This window comes from Gavialis gangeticus, unplaced genomic scaffold (genome assembly GCF_001723915.1).
Source record: "Gavialis gangeticus isolate Ggan-Ray unplaced genomic scaffold, GavGan_comp1, whole genome shotgun sequence".
Lineage (NCBI taxonomy): Eukaryota > Metazoa > Chordata > Crocodylia > Gavialidae > Gavialis > Gavialis gangeticus.
The window spans coordinates 132,924,151-132,939,086 of NW_017729024.1; the positions used below are offsets into that span (position 1 = coordinate 132,924,151).

Here is a 14,936-nt window from a genome sequence, read left to right on the forward strand (position 1 = left end):
TCCTGCTCTAGCCCATGGGTGAAACCAGCCCATGAGGAGGTCTGACCCAGCCCAGGGCAACATGCTGCTGTTCTCTATAGCACCTCTATACAACCCTTCTTGCTGTTCTCTCATATCTGCACTTACCTGGCCCCACTGCAATGAAGGTATCTGAAGCTAGGGTAAGTGCAGGCAGCTTGACTTAAGAGGAGTTGGGGAGAGGGATGGGAATATTTGCAGCCTCAGTAGGGAGCTAGGTGGCAAGCTCCAGCCTGACGGGACCAAATGTTTGCTACCCTTGGTTAGTCCATTAAGCAATTTTGTTTTATACCAAGGATTTAAATTCTGCTTTGACGAGCTCCATAATAATGCCCGAATCATTAGGTTGGAGAAGCAACACTTAGATTGTATTTCTATTAGTCCATTTGGGTTATACTTAATTGTTTATTTCTGAAAGTTTATTGTTTAAAATTTCAGATAAGAGCCACATTTTTCTCAAGTTGTAGAACAATTGCCTTTAAAGCTGGATCTTCTGCCCAGTTAACTCTGCTTCCAATAATGATACTCTGCAATAAGATAGATAATTAGTTAGTTTTCTGATTAAATTTAGTTAAAAAGGTATCTAGAATATTAAAATGCTAGTTTAGTTCTAACTTATTAAGAAGATGCTAAGTTGCTGTTTTTTTGTTTGTTTGTTTTGGTTAATTTTAAAGTTCAGAGTAATTAAAAAGGCCTAGTTGACAGAAAATACCAAATCTTAATAGCTCAAACTACAGAAATTTATGTTGTTTCAAAGTTATGGGTTACCTGAAATATATTTTGAATTAATGTAGTCATTTCTGTTTCTTTTTGCAAGTTTCTGCGTATCCTCTTTAGCATTTCTCCCACTTCAATACCCTCTAGTTCCTCTTTTTGTTTTTTCTTCATGGTGTGAATCTGTAATAGTTTTTTTTCTCCAGCTTGTTTTAATGCTATTTGATTCAGAGGGTGGAAAAAAAACCCAACAAACTTAAATGACACATTACTCAATATTTTTTCACTATTTTATGAAAGAGTCAAGGATTATTTTGTCGCATCATCAAGAAAAGGCACTTGATGCTGGAAAACAGCTCTCCCAATTATACAGTTGGTCCAATAAAGAGAGAGTACCAAAAACAAATCCTTTTGTCATACATTTCAGTCCTACTCTGAATAAATTACAGTTTGCATTTGTTTGAAGAAAGCCTGAGAGCACTTGGTTTTCACCTACACACATGCATACACTTTTACTGAGAATGAAATTAATTGCACATTAAGATTACGGGCAAAACAAATAATGCCAGCCTGGTATATAGAGTTTTGCACAATCTCAGCAAATCTACTTCTAATGGAATCAAGACTGGACTGGTGGGACTGGATAGGGGGCAGCCCCTGGGGTCTGGGACACAGCCAATCTTAATGGTCCCATGAATAGACAGGATTGGATTGGGGGCAGCATGCTGGGCATCCTGACAGCAGTGAACCATCAAAGAGCCAGTCACTCTCCCTCCCTTCCTCTTGGAGCGGGAAGGTAGAGCAGGGGACTGTGGGATACTGTAGATAGCTGGCCAAGTATTAAAATTGTCATGGAACTGCAAAGAAGGATGGATGACAGTTTTGCAGTGCATCTGCCATTTTTATCCTATAACAAACTGCTTTAATATCTTGCCAGTCATAGCTTGCTGCAGGAAACTAATATATAGACCACAACAAAAGTAACCTTACATATGCTAATATAAAAGAAAAGGCATGTAAACAATAGCAAGGAGACAGCATGCCAGATGTTGACTAGACGGGCTACGAGGAAACCCACAAAGAACAAACAGATTATGTAGAAGGTGTTGCATACTGGAAATAAAGATAAGAACGTATGGAAATTTCCTTCTAGATCTGATATAATAAGAAATCTTGAGGGATAAAACAGGACAAGAAGAATGGGATTTTTTCCTATCTGCGCTTATCTGGAGACAGCCAGCATGGGACAGCTAAAATCATCTTCACTAACCCAGCTCTAAGTATTCTGATCAAATGCATGCAACTGTAATTGCGTGGGTGTGGTCATTAAAAATTATTGTAACACTATATGATATATAGTTAGTACTTTGTTATACTATTTTACAGCATTCCTTTAAAGTAACTAACTTCTCTGCAAATGTCTAACAGTTTTTGGATTTAATTATTAAAAACAAAAACAACAAAAATTACCAACAAGGTTAAATTCCAACAGTTATCTTACTTCATGCAGGCACTCAGCATAACAGCTAACTTTTTACAGTGTATTACTCTGCTTTTAGACATTTAACAAATAGATCCAGAGCTTGATAGTTGTGCAAGGCTTTGAAGTAGTAAATTCTGGACAGGCCCTTTAAAACTCAAAACTGTATACCTGGAAGATAATGAATAGCAGATACACACTTACAGAGTCGTTTCCTTTTAATATCATTCAGCTTTTCTTCCATTTCACGTGCTTGCTATGAGAAAGAAAAGTATTTTATAATGTTAACATTGACAATCATTTGAAGTTCAGAGCACTGACAGATACTAATCCAATACACAAAATGAATTAAAAAACACGAAGGAGTCAGGGTAGGGTGGCATCTCAGACAAACTTGTTCATAGAAGCACAAGCTTTCATAGGCTACAGTCTACTCTCTCAGACACTGTGCTTTCTGCCTGACTTCAGACTTAGCATGGCTAACTACTTCTCAAAACTTAGAATTAATATTAGAAAAAGGGATCTTCCTGTCTACTCCATTTTACCTATATACCTATTTTATTTTTTACTACTGTTAAAGCCAAGACAGACCATACTTTGTATGAGTTCCAAGTGTAGCACATCACTTGTAGTCTTGCTATTTCTGCTATTAGTTATACCTGTACACCTGATTTGAGGGCCATCAAACTGTATAGCTGTAACCAAGGGTATAACATGATTTGCAAAAGCTTCTTTATGGCAATTATAACTATTCTAAAAAGTCAACTGGGTTTTTAAGTTCTTTACAAGTTTCTACTGCATCATCTCTTAATTTTAAAGTCTAACTATAAAAGAAAAATAAAGTCAGTAAAGCACATATTAGATTATGTGAGGACAGGCTGATAGATTTTAGAATGTAATTATTGATAATTCTCCACTGAGTGGTTTTCTAGTGAAACTACAAGATTCTTGGCCCAATGCCAGTCAATATTTTACTACCTGAAAGAAAATAAGATCACTTCTAATGCAATTTGCAAGTGACAGATTGCTCTGTATAATTCATGAGTCCTTTTTATTGTTTAGTACTCCACCAATCTGGGTCATTTTGATATTTGGGAGCAGTCAAATACATATTTTAACACAGCAAAAATTCAAAGTTACATATTTAGGAACAAAAACGTTAATGTTTTTAGCAGAACAAAGGACTTTATTCAGGAAAAGTTGAGCAGCAACTGGTTCACAATCTTAATTCTTGCACAGAGAAAGGCTCTCTCTCATCTATTAGACAACATTATTCTAACATCCTCTGGCTGAAATGGAGCTAAACAATTTCAAACTAAAAATTAGTTTCTTTTTTCTCTTTAACTAGAAAAAGATAAGTAGCCATTAACATCTCTTGCAAGATGTGATGAGGAATCTAACATTTGAAGTCTTAAAAATCACAACCAAATGTCTTAACAGAAGAACAGGCTTTATTTCAGCCACAAGTTACTGAGATTGATGCAGAATGTACTAGGTAAGATTTTATGGTATCTGTTATATGGTTTAGACTAGATGGATTGTAGGGTTCTGGGGTGTGAGGCAACAAAGTGATAGTGGGTAGGGATGGGAGGGAATATGGAAAGAGATTTGTTTTCCTTTTGCAGAGGTAGTGAAGGTAGGTTGGAGAAGAGGTGGCTGTGAGGGGTGGGGAGAAGAGGGGCGATGGGAGGGAGAAGGGGACATGACCACCTTTTCCTGAAAAATCAAAGCCAGCAGAAGGCGAGGTGGGTTTCCTCTATAATTTTGGTGAGAGAAGAGAGTCTTAGTATACCATCTTATTTTAATATTTTATTCTGTTTTTATAAGTTAATTTATTTTTTATTGTATGCTGCACTGAGCCTTTTTTGGGAAGGGCAGCATACATCCAATAAATAAAATAAAACAAAAATTAAAAAACAAACTATGGCTTTATAGCATTTTTCAAGTGAGAGGGAGGAAGAAAGGGGAGAGCAAAGGAAATTGATTGTAATTTTATACAGACTACACCAGTCCTTTAAAAACAAAGCTTTTCTTCATGAATCTGTCCAATCCTCATTTTGAACTGAGTTAAAACTATCAGCCTCCACAACACCTTCTAGCAATGACTTCCACAAGTTAATTATACGCTGTGTAAAAGAACCCTCTTTTTTAATTTCAGATCTGCTACCTAAAAATTTCATTTAGGGGTGCATCGATAAAGATTTTTTGGGCCAACATGATGGTTGATTACTAACCAGACATATTGGCCGATACCAGTCCAATTGCTGATATGCAGCCCAGCAGCTTAGAGTCCAGCATCTGGCTGGTAGGTCTGTTGGAGGCAAGGAGTGGGGTGGAGACTGAGGCTCCCACAGTAAGGGAGAGAGTGGGGCTGGGGCACAGAATGGAGCTGGTGGCTCGTCTGGGCAGTGCTGGGGACAGGGCTGCAGCTCCCACACCTGTGTGTACCCTGGAGGAGTGGGGCTGGGGCAGAGGCAGGAGCTGCACAGCTGGGGCAGGGCGGGACAGGGTGCAGGACAGAGTCAGCGGCTTGCCTTGAGGGTGTGGGTGGCAGTGTGACTTCTGCTGCTGTGCGAAACGTGCCTCCCAGATCTGCACGCTTGGGGCTGAAGGCTGCACCGGGCTCTTCCTGGCAGCTGAGCTCAGGGAGGGTGGCGGTGGTGCTGGAAGGGAGGACTAGAGCCACCCCAAAATTTACCAAACCCCACCCCCCCGCAGCATGCCACCACCCACCCCTCCTGAGCGCAACTGCCAGAAACAGCCCGCCACAGCCTCCAGCCCCAAGCACGCAGTGGCAGTCTGCCCTTGCTCCACACACAGATTGGAGGGTGGGGCACATGCCCCCCATGCCTCCTCCAGGGTTCACAGTGGTGGAAGCCACACTGCCTGCACCCTCTCTGAATAAACCACAGACTTTGTCTTGCAACCCACCCTGCCCCAGCTGTGCAGCGCCTGTCCCATTCCCTCCCTCACCACAGGGCCTCAATCTGCCCCTCCCCTTCCCTCCCCTATGCCTTTTCCGCCACACAGACTGACCAGCCTGATGCTGCTCTCCAAGATGCTAGGCTGCACTCCTGGCCATGTACATGCTGCAGCTGCACGCTTGCATGCAACACTTATCAGCAATGTTATTGGCTACATCAGGCAATAAAAGCCTATTGCCGATAATGTCAATTTTCCTTACATCAGTCCATATCATATTGGCACTGATACATCAGTGCACCTCTAATTTCATTTTATGTCCCCTATTTCTGATATTATGGGAGAAGATAAATAATAAATCCCTATTTACTTTCTTTACACCATTTATTAGCCTAGCCTATTTAGTCTCTCCTCACATAGCTTCCATTTCCCTGATCATCCTTGGTGCCTTTTTGTATACTTTTTCTGGTTCTTCTATATCTTCTTTAAGGTGGAGGGACCATAACTCAAATCAATATGTGGCATGTCCAGAGAGAGAATAGACACCCCAGGGCAATAATTCCCAACCACAAACATACAACAGTTACCTCCATTATAACAGCTTTGATCTCAAACTGAAAGTCTGAGCAGGTCTCAGCTCTCTCAAGTGATCAGGGTTTTCCTTCCCTAGAAGGATCAGAGGGTGCATCTACACATTCATTAAATGCGCTGTAATTAAGTTTAATACCTGTAATAGGTAGTAACTTAATGTGCCATAATTGGTGCTACTGAGCATTAGCGCAAATGAACACTGTGTGATGCTTAATGCCCACTGGACTAACCTACTGCACATTAGCACAATTTTTGCCAGCCACACTAGTGTGCAATAGAATTAGTCCAATGGGCATTAAATCTCTCATGTAGACAAGCCTAGATTGTCTTGTATAACCATGTTCAAAAAAAAAAAGTCATCATTTTGGCAACCCATTGAAATCTTAACATCATTTAAATAATTATCCAAGAGGCAAGCACTTCTTAGACTGATATATTTTATTAGAACAACTATGTAGTTGGAATAAAGTTAGATAAGCTTTCAAATGCAAGACATTCTTTCTTGTATCTCACATAATTTCTGGACCATCATGGCTACAACACCACTCTTCATACTACTTAAAAAAATTAGTAACACCAAAAATACTTGCCTTTTGAAATTCAATTGCTGCAGTACTAAGCATTAGTATGCGTTTTATAGTCTCCAAGATTAACCTAATGAGGGAATAAACAAATTAATTCCCAGCCCTTCAATGATTTACTTTCAATCAACATAGTATTTATTTTAACATAACGATTTGGATACTGCAAAGACCATTCAACTTAAAAAAAACCCAAAAACAATAAAACCACACCATGCTTTACCTTAACATTTGGAAAACTAAACACTTATTTCTAAGGTTTATTATGCTGAATAAAAGTTTTAGAAGTCAATATTCTCTTTGTGCCTTACTTCAAATCATTTACTTATGCTCAACAGTGCATTATTGAGCAAAGAATGTGCAGAACTTGGCAGGCTATGAGGTTGCAACGCTATGGGAAAAAAGTCTAGTTTAAGAAGTTACCTAGGATTCTTGCCCTTTGGCTAGTGATGATAGCATTGTGGTGTGCTTTTATTTCCGAAGTAGGAAGAATGGAAGCCCACACCTACCATTCACTGTGCCCTTACTCTTTTCTAGCTGAAAATCATGCAATAATACAGCTATAACAGGACAGCAGAGTTTAATTAAATAAAATGACCATGTTAGGTTTTTTGTAATACTCTATTCTGGATCTTTGTGTCTTATCCCTTACCACGCATTCCCTGTTTAAAAAAGTCTTACTTTGAGTCATCATCATTTTGTCTCAGTTTGGTTCGGAGGGCATCCATAATCTGGACCCTATATCAGGTAAGGAGAAATTAAAAAAAAAAGAACCCACCTCATTAGTGAGAAAACTAATACAAAGCAATGCCACCCCCAAACCTTGAAAACAAACTAAAAGAAAAACCAAGTTCTGGTCACCTCTTTCTCCTGATACTTGGTACATACGTAGGATATCAGAGACCCAGAACATATTATGAGTTTAATGATAAACAACGTGTTTCTCTGAGAGTATCAGGATAAACACTGGCTCCAACAGTCCCAAGCTCTTTCAACCACTGAATCCTTACTCCAAAGCTTGAAGGTGGGTGTGACAGGAGTGCCACTATCGGAGCCTCTCCCGATATGGCTCCACCCTCCTGTAATGGGCCAACCGCCCTCTAACTCACCTGCCATGCCTTGATCTTATGTAATTAATAGATTACTGTAATTAGCAGGAGGCTGCCCATTTAGTGCCCCCTGTCATCGGGGTGCATATATCTGCGGCTCCTTTTCCTCCCCTACACCGCAGCCCAAGCCTCGCAGATGGTGCTGGTGTGATCCGACTAGTCCTGTTATGTCCCGGCCTCTTTTCGCCCTCAGGGCTCCTTGCCGCCCCGCTGCCACTCTCGGGGCTCCTCGCTGCCACTCTCGGGGCTAGGCCAATGCACCCTGCAACATACTGCGCCTTTGTCCTCACCAGAGACCACCCCCCATTACTGGGGAGTCCCTATGAGGCCTCCTCCACCCCTTATAGCCTCACCCGGTCCTCCAGTGAAACAGTGAACACAAAACACAAAGCCCCGCCCCCGGGCTATAACATAAAACTAAACCATCCGGTATAACAGTTAATCCCTACCGGGCAAATACTCCAGCAGCAACCTGCAGATACTCGTGCAGCCAAACCTTGGCCTTCTTCCTGCCCTGGCTGAGCTCCTCACTCCTTGGCTGTCAGAGGAGGCACTGCCACCCTGGCCTCCTGCCTGGGTTTTAAGAAGGGCTAAGCCCTGCCCCTTCCTGTCAGTGGTTTCGCCGGTTGCCCCAGCAACCGGCACCTGTGCTGCCCAGGTGACTGGCAGCTGCGCCTCCCCCTTCTCACTGCTAGGGGCTTCTCTTGGGCTGCCCCTGCTCTCAGGCGCAGGGCACCTAAGTGCTCTGCGACAGTGGGTTATCTGAATAGCCAGTCAAACAATGCAGAAGAACTACAAGCTTGGAACAGCTAGTCATTAAACTAGGTAGTTTACATTTTATGTAGGTTTGTTCTTATTTAAACAGAATTTCAAAATACAATTTAAGAGCATTTTACCTATGCAATGCCAATGTCTTGTTTTGGAAAGAAATCTTTGCTTGTTCCATTTCTCTTTCCAGTTCTTCCACAGTACTAAAACAAAAGCAGCAGCATGATAAATAAGAGTTTCATAATCTAACAAAAACTCCTCTATAACCCCCTCTCCCTGCTCCCCTAGCAAGTTATGTTGTTAAAATTACCTACCAAACTCAGTATCCTCAGGATTCCAATCCTGTTGCTACCAAAGAAGCAACAACAGCCACAGTCCTCTTAAGCAGCTTCAAGCTTAGCAAGAACAGGGAAGATTCAAATGCTCAACCATCCCTCTCCCTACAACTCTTCTGGCCTGCTGTGGGTATACCATGCCAGTAAGAAACAACCCTCAACCTCTAGGGTTATAAAAAATGCAAGCCAGGTCACTTCCTTCAGCTACCCTCTGAATGTATAACATGGTGCAAACAGCCCATAACCCCAATCTTCTTATATAACAACTTTCTCCTGCTGTCAGTTTTCTTAGCCCTCTAGCTCAAAAGGTGCCCTGTAGTGCTGAAGGCAAGGCTGAAACCTTCCAATGATGATAAGTAGGTCTGATACAGGTATATCTAATGCTTTTTAAATAGCAAAGGTTAAAACTAGGACATAGGAAGTTGCATATTCAAGCTATTAAAACAAAAATACTCAAGCTCTGCTACATTATTTATTAGCTTGTATAAAAAAAACCCCAACACTCAGTTAGAAAGGGGTATATTTACTGTTGCCAATGCTTTGCTTGAAACTTAATCTGTATTTGAATTTCTCTTCCTGATATTTATTGATCTGAATTTGTAATGAGAAATGTGATATTAAAAGAAGTTCTGATCATCGCATCAAATTGCAAGAGTGCATTCCTTTTTAAAAACATTAATAAACAAGGGATGAGCAACTTGAAATTCCAATGCGCATTTGGGCTGCATCCAGACGAGCGTGTCCATGTGGTATGGCATTGCAAACTCATCTACAATGCCACACACTACACACAGGCATTTCCTGCACTACCACTTTGCAGCGTGGGGATTTTTGACCTCTAGAGATCCAGGATTTTTTTTTTTTTTTTTTTTTTTTTTTTTTACCTCTAGAGATCAAAAAAACCTGCAAAGAAGAAACACAGGGCAGAGCATGTGGACAGCACACACTGCCCCAAACTGGAATGTGGCCAGCTGGAACCACCCTCCACCTGCCAGCCAGGCTCTGAGCTGCTGGTGTAATACAGCTGCAGCTTCCCCAGCCCCCCAAGACAGGCTGCTGGAGCCAGCAACTGTGCTGGCCCCAGCCTCCTCTACCCCATCTGAGGTAACCTGGCGTGCTGTAGAGGGGGTGTGGCGTGGCATTTCCCAGGGACAGCTAAAAGTGGCACAAGGTATTCCACTGCTAGTTGTCTCTGGGGAACCAAACATTTGTGCTTGGCTGGATGCAGCCTTGGAAACCAAATGCAGTTTTATGTTTGGATCAAGCTACCTATCAAATGACAAAACAATGTCATAGTTTGCAAATAACAGTTTAGTACTTTAAGTTACATGGCTAAATTCCAAGACACATTCTAAGGATTTAAGGAATAGAAGCAACATTGGATAAAACTATTTGTGGCATGGAACAAAGTTTCTACCTTTCCTCAATGCTTTCTCCATGAGAGTCCAATAAAATTAAAGCTCTAACATCAGTCTACAGATCGCATTAAAGAGCACAGGAAAAGGAACAGAACCCATGAGTTTTCACCCCTTTCCTCACTCTATTTGACAAGTTTTAGAAACAAAGTTATCAGAAGACATACGCCTCAATTAATCCTTCTTCCATGACTTGGTCAGGAATGCTTTCCTCACCTGCAAAGGAAGAATTCAGTGTTAAAGTGGCAGATCAAACAAACAAATAAACCCCATCAACCTATTTATATAGAACAAGTGAAATTTACTTAATTTCTATGCTACCTTCCCTCAAAAGTGACTTACAATTAAAAAAAAGCCAAAACAACAGATAAAATAAATAATTACACTAATTCTCCAGATAATGCCCCAAAATTTAACTCTGCTTACTAAAAACCTCCCCAAATAAGGTCTTATACTGCTTCTGAAAGATGACCAGCCTCAGGCTCTGGTGGGCCACAAGGGAAAGAGAGTTCCAAAGCAGAGAAGCAACTACCAAGAATGACTTCTAATGTGCTTTTGCCAAGCTAACTTGACACACATTTGGTATTCACAGGAGGTCGCTCTCACCTGATTTTAGCAATTGAGGCAAAGTAAAGGGGGCTGCAGTCTTTTTTTTGCAGAACTTAGGGTTCAGGGTTTCAAAGTAAAAAACAGCACTTTAATTGCTTTCAGTAGCTTTTTGAGAAGACAATACAGAGGCTCTGGAGCACTGGGATGACATGCTCCTGGTGACCCATCACTGTTAGAAGGGCTGGTGTGTTCTGCACCAGCTGCAGCTTCCAGCTTTCAAGAGCAGCCAAATATGGACTACACTGCAGTAATTTAGCCTCAAAAATCACAAAAGCATGAACGATTATGGTGGCCAGATATGAATCAGAAACAAAGGGCTGCAAGTTTCTCCCCAGATGAGGTTGGTGAAACCCACTCCTAGCCATAGCTGTAACCTGAAAATCCAGGTGCAGTAAGGGATCCTGAAGCACCCTAAGGCTGTAAGCTGGGGGGACAAGGGGAGGCTGAGCCCAATACAACACCCCACCTGCGTCAACGACAGTGCTGCACTCCATGAACTGCTGCTTTAACTGCTCCCGCAGCCTGCAAGGAGAGACACGAACAACATGAGCCCTTCTGAGCTCCTACGCATTGCAGCAGCATCTCCCCATGGGTGCAGCTGATTGATGCACCATATGCGAAACCCAAGTCACTCTTGGGTAGTCTTGACTTTTGGGTTTGCTTCAGCACTTTCCGTATCTATACATAAACTTTTTTGTCCTGCAACACACAGGAGATGCGCTGCTTCAGAGCAGACTATTAATTGAGTCTGCTCCGCACACGAGCTGATGCGGACTGTGCTGCGCCACGTGCGTGTGGTTGTGTAAGTGGTGAAACATGCGTCAGCGCGCAGAAAGTGGCGGCGTACCTTTGAACTAAAGCACCTCTGATGTGTTTTAGTTCAACAGTGCGCCACTGCCGTTTCCTCAGCACTGATGCCACTTATACAACCGCAAGTGCTGCAGTACTGGGCACTTGCATGTATAAAAATGTCCACTCTTATAACTACTTGTCTCAGAGAAACGTTTCAACTTGGCTAAGCCGTTGTCACTTGCTCTCTGGCGACTACAGTGAGCAATGCAAAGTAAAGAAGACTTATTTGCATATATTTTCCGTGTACGATCGTTTTTCAACAAATACGATACTCTTTTGAGCTTCCAATACCATAATTGCATACTTAAGACCCGGCAGCGCTGGCTCACAGGCTTCATCAGCACCCGGGAGCGAGAAGCCCGCGCAGGGCTGGGGCGAGCTCGTGCGGGGCCCCCCGCGCCGCGGGCACTCACCGGACCAGCGTCAGCACGTCCAGCTTCTGCTCCACGCCGGCCACGGAGGCCTTCGCCGCCCCCGGGCCAGCAGCGGCAGGCGCGGTGCTGGGGGCCGCCCGCTGGGTCGCGCGCCTCGGCGCCGCCATCCCGGCGTCTTCAAACCGCCCGCGCCGAGCGACGAGCGCGGCCCGCGACTGCTTCTACCCGGGCGGCTCCGATCCACGACTCGGCGCTCAGCCCCGAGCGGGAGGGGAAGCGTCAGAGCCAACCCGCACACTGGCCAGGATTCTGCGCGCGGAGACATCAGTGGCCCTCGAGCCCCGCCCCCAGGCCACGGCCGCAGTGACGTAGGGGCGGAGCTGCCGTGGGCTCGCTGCGGTAGTCACGTGCCAGTCGCCCAGGGGATGTCCCCGGCGGGAGGCAGTCCGCACGCACCCCGGCACGGCCCCGGCCCCGCCCCTCCCTTGCAGGGGTGGGGACGGATTCAGCCGGGGCGCAGCTGCCGACGGGATTCATCAGCTGAAATCCCGCCTTCGTCCTGGGCGTCTAATGCAGGGCGTCTCAACCCGTGGTCTGCACCCGTGGCTATGGGGTCTGCCAGAGCGCAGTTTGTTCGTGCTAGGCTGCTAACTGGCAGCTCTCTGTAACCACTGTACTAAGTATAATTGTTTGAATAAAGAACTGGCTTTTGGGCTGAGATTATGATTGGAAGTCCTGTTTGGGCCACCCCACACCATGTCTCTATGGCACCAGGGGACTCTGGCCAGGGACTTGCCCAGCCCAAAGTGCAGTATGGCTGTGCCAAGGTACCAAATGACAGCACCCCAGCCACTGTGTTAAGTGTAATGGCTCAAATAAGGAACTGGTTTTGGGCTGGGATTATGGCTGGAAATCCTTTTTGGGCCACCCCACAGCATACCTCTGTGGCAGTGGGGGACTCTCCTGGTCACCTCTGAGCAGAGTCTTGCCCAATCCAAAGCACAGTTTGTGCATGCCAGGCTGCCAACTAGCAGTCTCCCCCTGCCCACTGTAGTAAGTATACCAGCTTGAATACAGGCAGTCCTCAAACTTACAGTGTTTCATTTTGCACTTACAATTGCAATTGTAAATTGACACCCTGTTTCAACTTATGAAGTCAGTTTCAACTTTACAATGCTTGATCCAATTCAACGCTAGGCCAGCAAACAAGTTTGCTGCGTTGCTCATCTCCCTGGAGAACACCTGTCCAAACTCCCTTGGACACTTTCTTTAAGAAAGCAGACGAGACTCCAGAAAATCCTGCAGCCAGAACTCCGGAGAAGACTCCAGCCAAGAACCCTTCAAAAAGTCCAGCAAAGTCACCTCAGAGAAGTCCTTCTAAATCAATATGATTGCTCTTTACAGTATAAATACATTAATGTAGCTATATTATTCATCCATAATTGATTGAGTACAAAGTTCTGCGGTATTTTTGGTGAAAACAGGGTATCGGGCCTTGGTTCAGGAACCAATGCCCCATTGATAACATTGTTCCCTATGAGAAAATTGGTTCCCAGTTACAATGTTTCGACTTAAAACAAGGTTTTCAGGAACCAATTGTGTTGTAAATCTGAGGACTGCCCATGTAATTTTTTTTAACTGACATTATGGATGGAAATCCTCTCTCTCTCACCTGACACCATGCCTCTGTAGCACCGGTGGACTCTCCCAGACTCCCGAAACCAGAGTCTTGCCCCGCCTAAAGCGTGGTTTCTTGAGGCCAGGCTACTAACTGGTAGACCCCCATGCCTGCTGCACTAAGTATATGGGCTCAAATAAATAATTTATTTTGGGCTGAGATTAGAGATGGAAATCCTTCTTGGGCCACCCCACGCTATGCCTCTATGGCACTGGGGAACACATCTGGACACCCCGGACCAGGGGTCTTGCCTGGTCCAAAGAGTGCTTTGGCCATGCCAAGCACCAAAGTTTTGTTAAAGTACCCCACCACCATTTTGAAGCATGGGATGCTGAATACATGCAACACTGCAGGCACTTTAATTATAGTGGCCTTCAGAGCCGTTCTAATTAAAGCACCCCCTCCACCCTGAAGCATGTTTACAGGGATTTTTCAACAGCTTTTAATGTTTACCTCCAGCCACCACCCAGAAACTTGGTAAAGTAACTTAAAACTGGGTCACTCACTGGCAAATGTTAACTTAAAGCAAGTTTATTACAAGGTGTCCAGGAGAGTCCCCCAGTGCCACAGAGGTATGCCATGGGGTAGCCCCAAAAGGATTTCCAGACATAATCCCAGCCGTTATACTTAGCACAGTGGCTAAGGTGCTGCCAACTGGCAACCTGGCACAGCCAAACTACACTTTGGGCCAGGCAAGACCCTGGCCAGACGTGTCCAGGAGGGTCCCCTGGTGGGAAAGAAACATGGTGTAGGATGGCCCAAAAAAGATTTCCAATCATAATCTCAGCCCAAAAGCCAGTTCCTTATTCAAAGCATTATACTAGTACGGTAGGCATGGGGGGCTGCCAGTTAGCAGCCTGGCACAAACAAACTGCACTCTGAGCAGGGCAAGACTCTGGTCAGATGCATCTGGGAGAGTCCCCCGGCACCATGGAGGTATGCTGTAGGGTTGCCCAAACAGGACTTCTAGCCCTAACCCCAGCCCAAAAGCCAGTTCCTTATTCACACCATTATACTTAGTACAGTGGGCATGGGAACTGTCAGGTGGCAGCCTGGCACAGCCAGAGTGTGCTTTGGGCTGGGCAGGACCATGGTCAGGGTTTAATAGTTCATAGTTTCTAGGGTTGGAAGGGACCTGAGCAGATCATCAAGTCCAACCCCCTGCCTTGGCAGGAAAAGGTACTGGGGTCAAATGACCCTGGCAAGGTGTTTGTCTAGCTTCCTCTTAAAGACCCCCAGGGTAGGAGCCAGCACCACTTTGCTTGGAAGTTGGTTCCAGATCCTAGCCGCCTTGACAGTGAAGTCGCGCCTCCTGATGTCTAGTCTGAATCTACCCTCTGCCTGGTTGTGACTGTTATTTCTTGTTACTCCTGGCTCGGGGGAACAGGGACTCCCCCAATGCCTGCTGGTCCCTAGGGGGAAGATCATCTCCTTGAACCTGCTCAAGTTGCACCTGTGGATACATGACAAGATGCGGTTGGCCTTCCTGA

At 44.4% G+C, this 14,936-nt stretch overlaps 1 protein-coding gene across 1 annotated transcript; it reads right to left on the bottom strand.

Moving 5' to 3' along the window:
- Positions 1-425: 425 nt before the first annotated feature.
- On the bottom strand, positions 426-12,021 carry CENPH (centromere protein H). The gene is made up of 9 exons (XM_019517751.1): positions 11,808-12,021; positions 11,009-11,064; positions 10,101-10,149; positions 8,312-8,386; positions 6,988-7,044; positions 6,316-6,379; positions 2,417-2,468; positions 787-950; positions 426-545 (listed from the first exon to the last, which is right to left on the bottom strand). The coding sequence occupies exons 1-9, from the start codon at positions 11,933-11,935 to the stop codon at positions 453-455; spliced, it is 738 nt and encodes a 245-aa protein (XP_019373296.1). The 5' UTR covers positions 11,936-12,021; the 3' UTR covers positions 426-452.
- Positions 12,022-14,936: the final 2,915 nt, after the last annotated feature.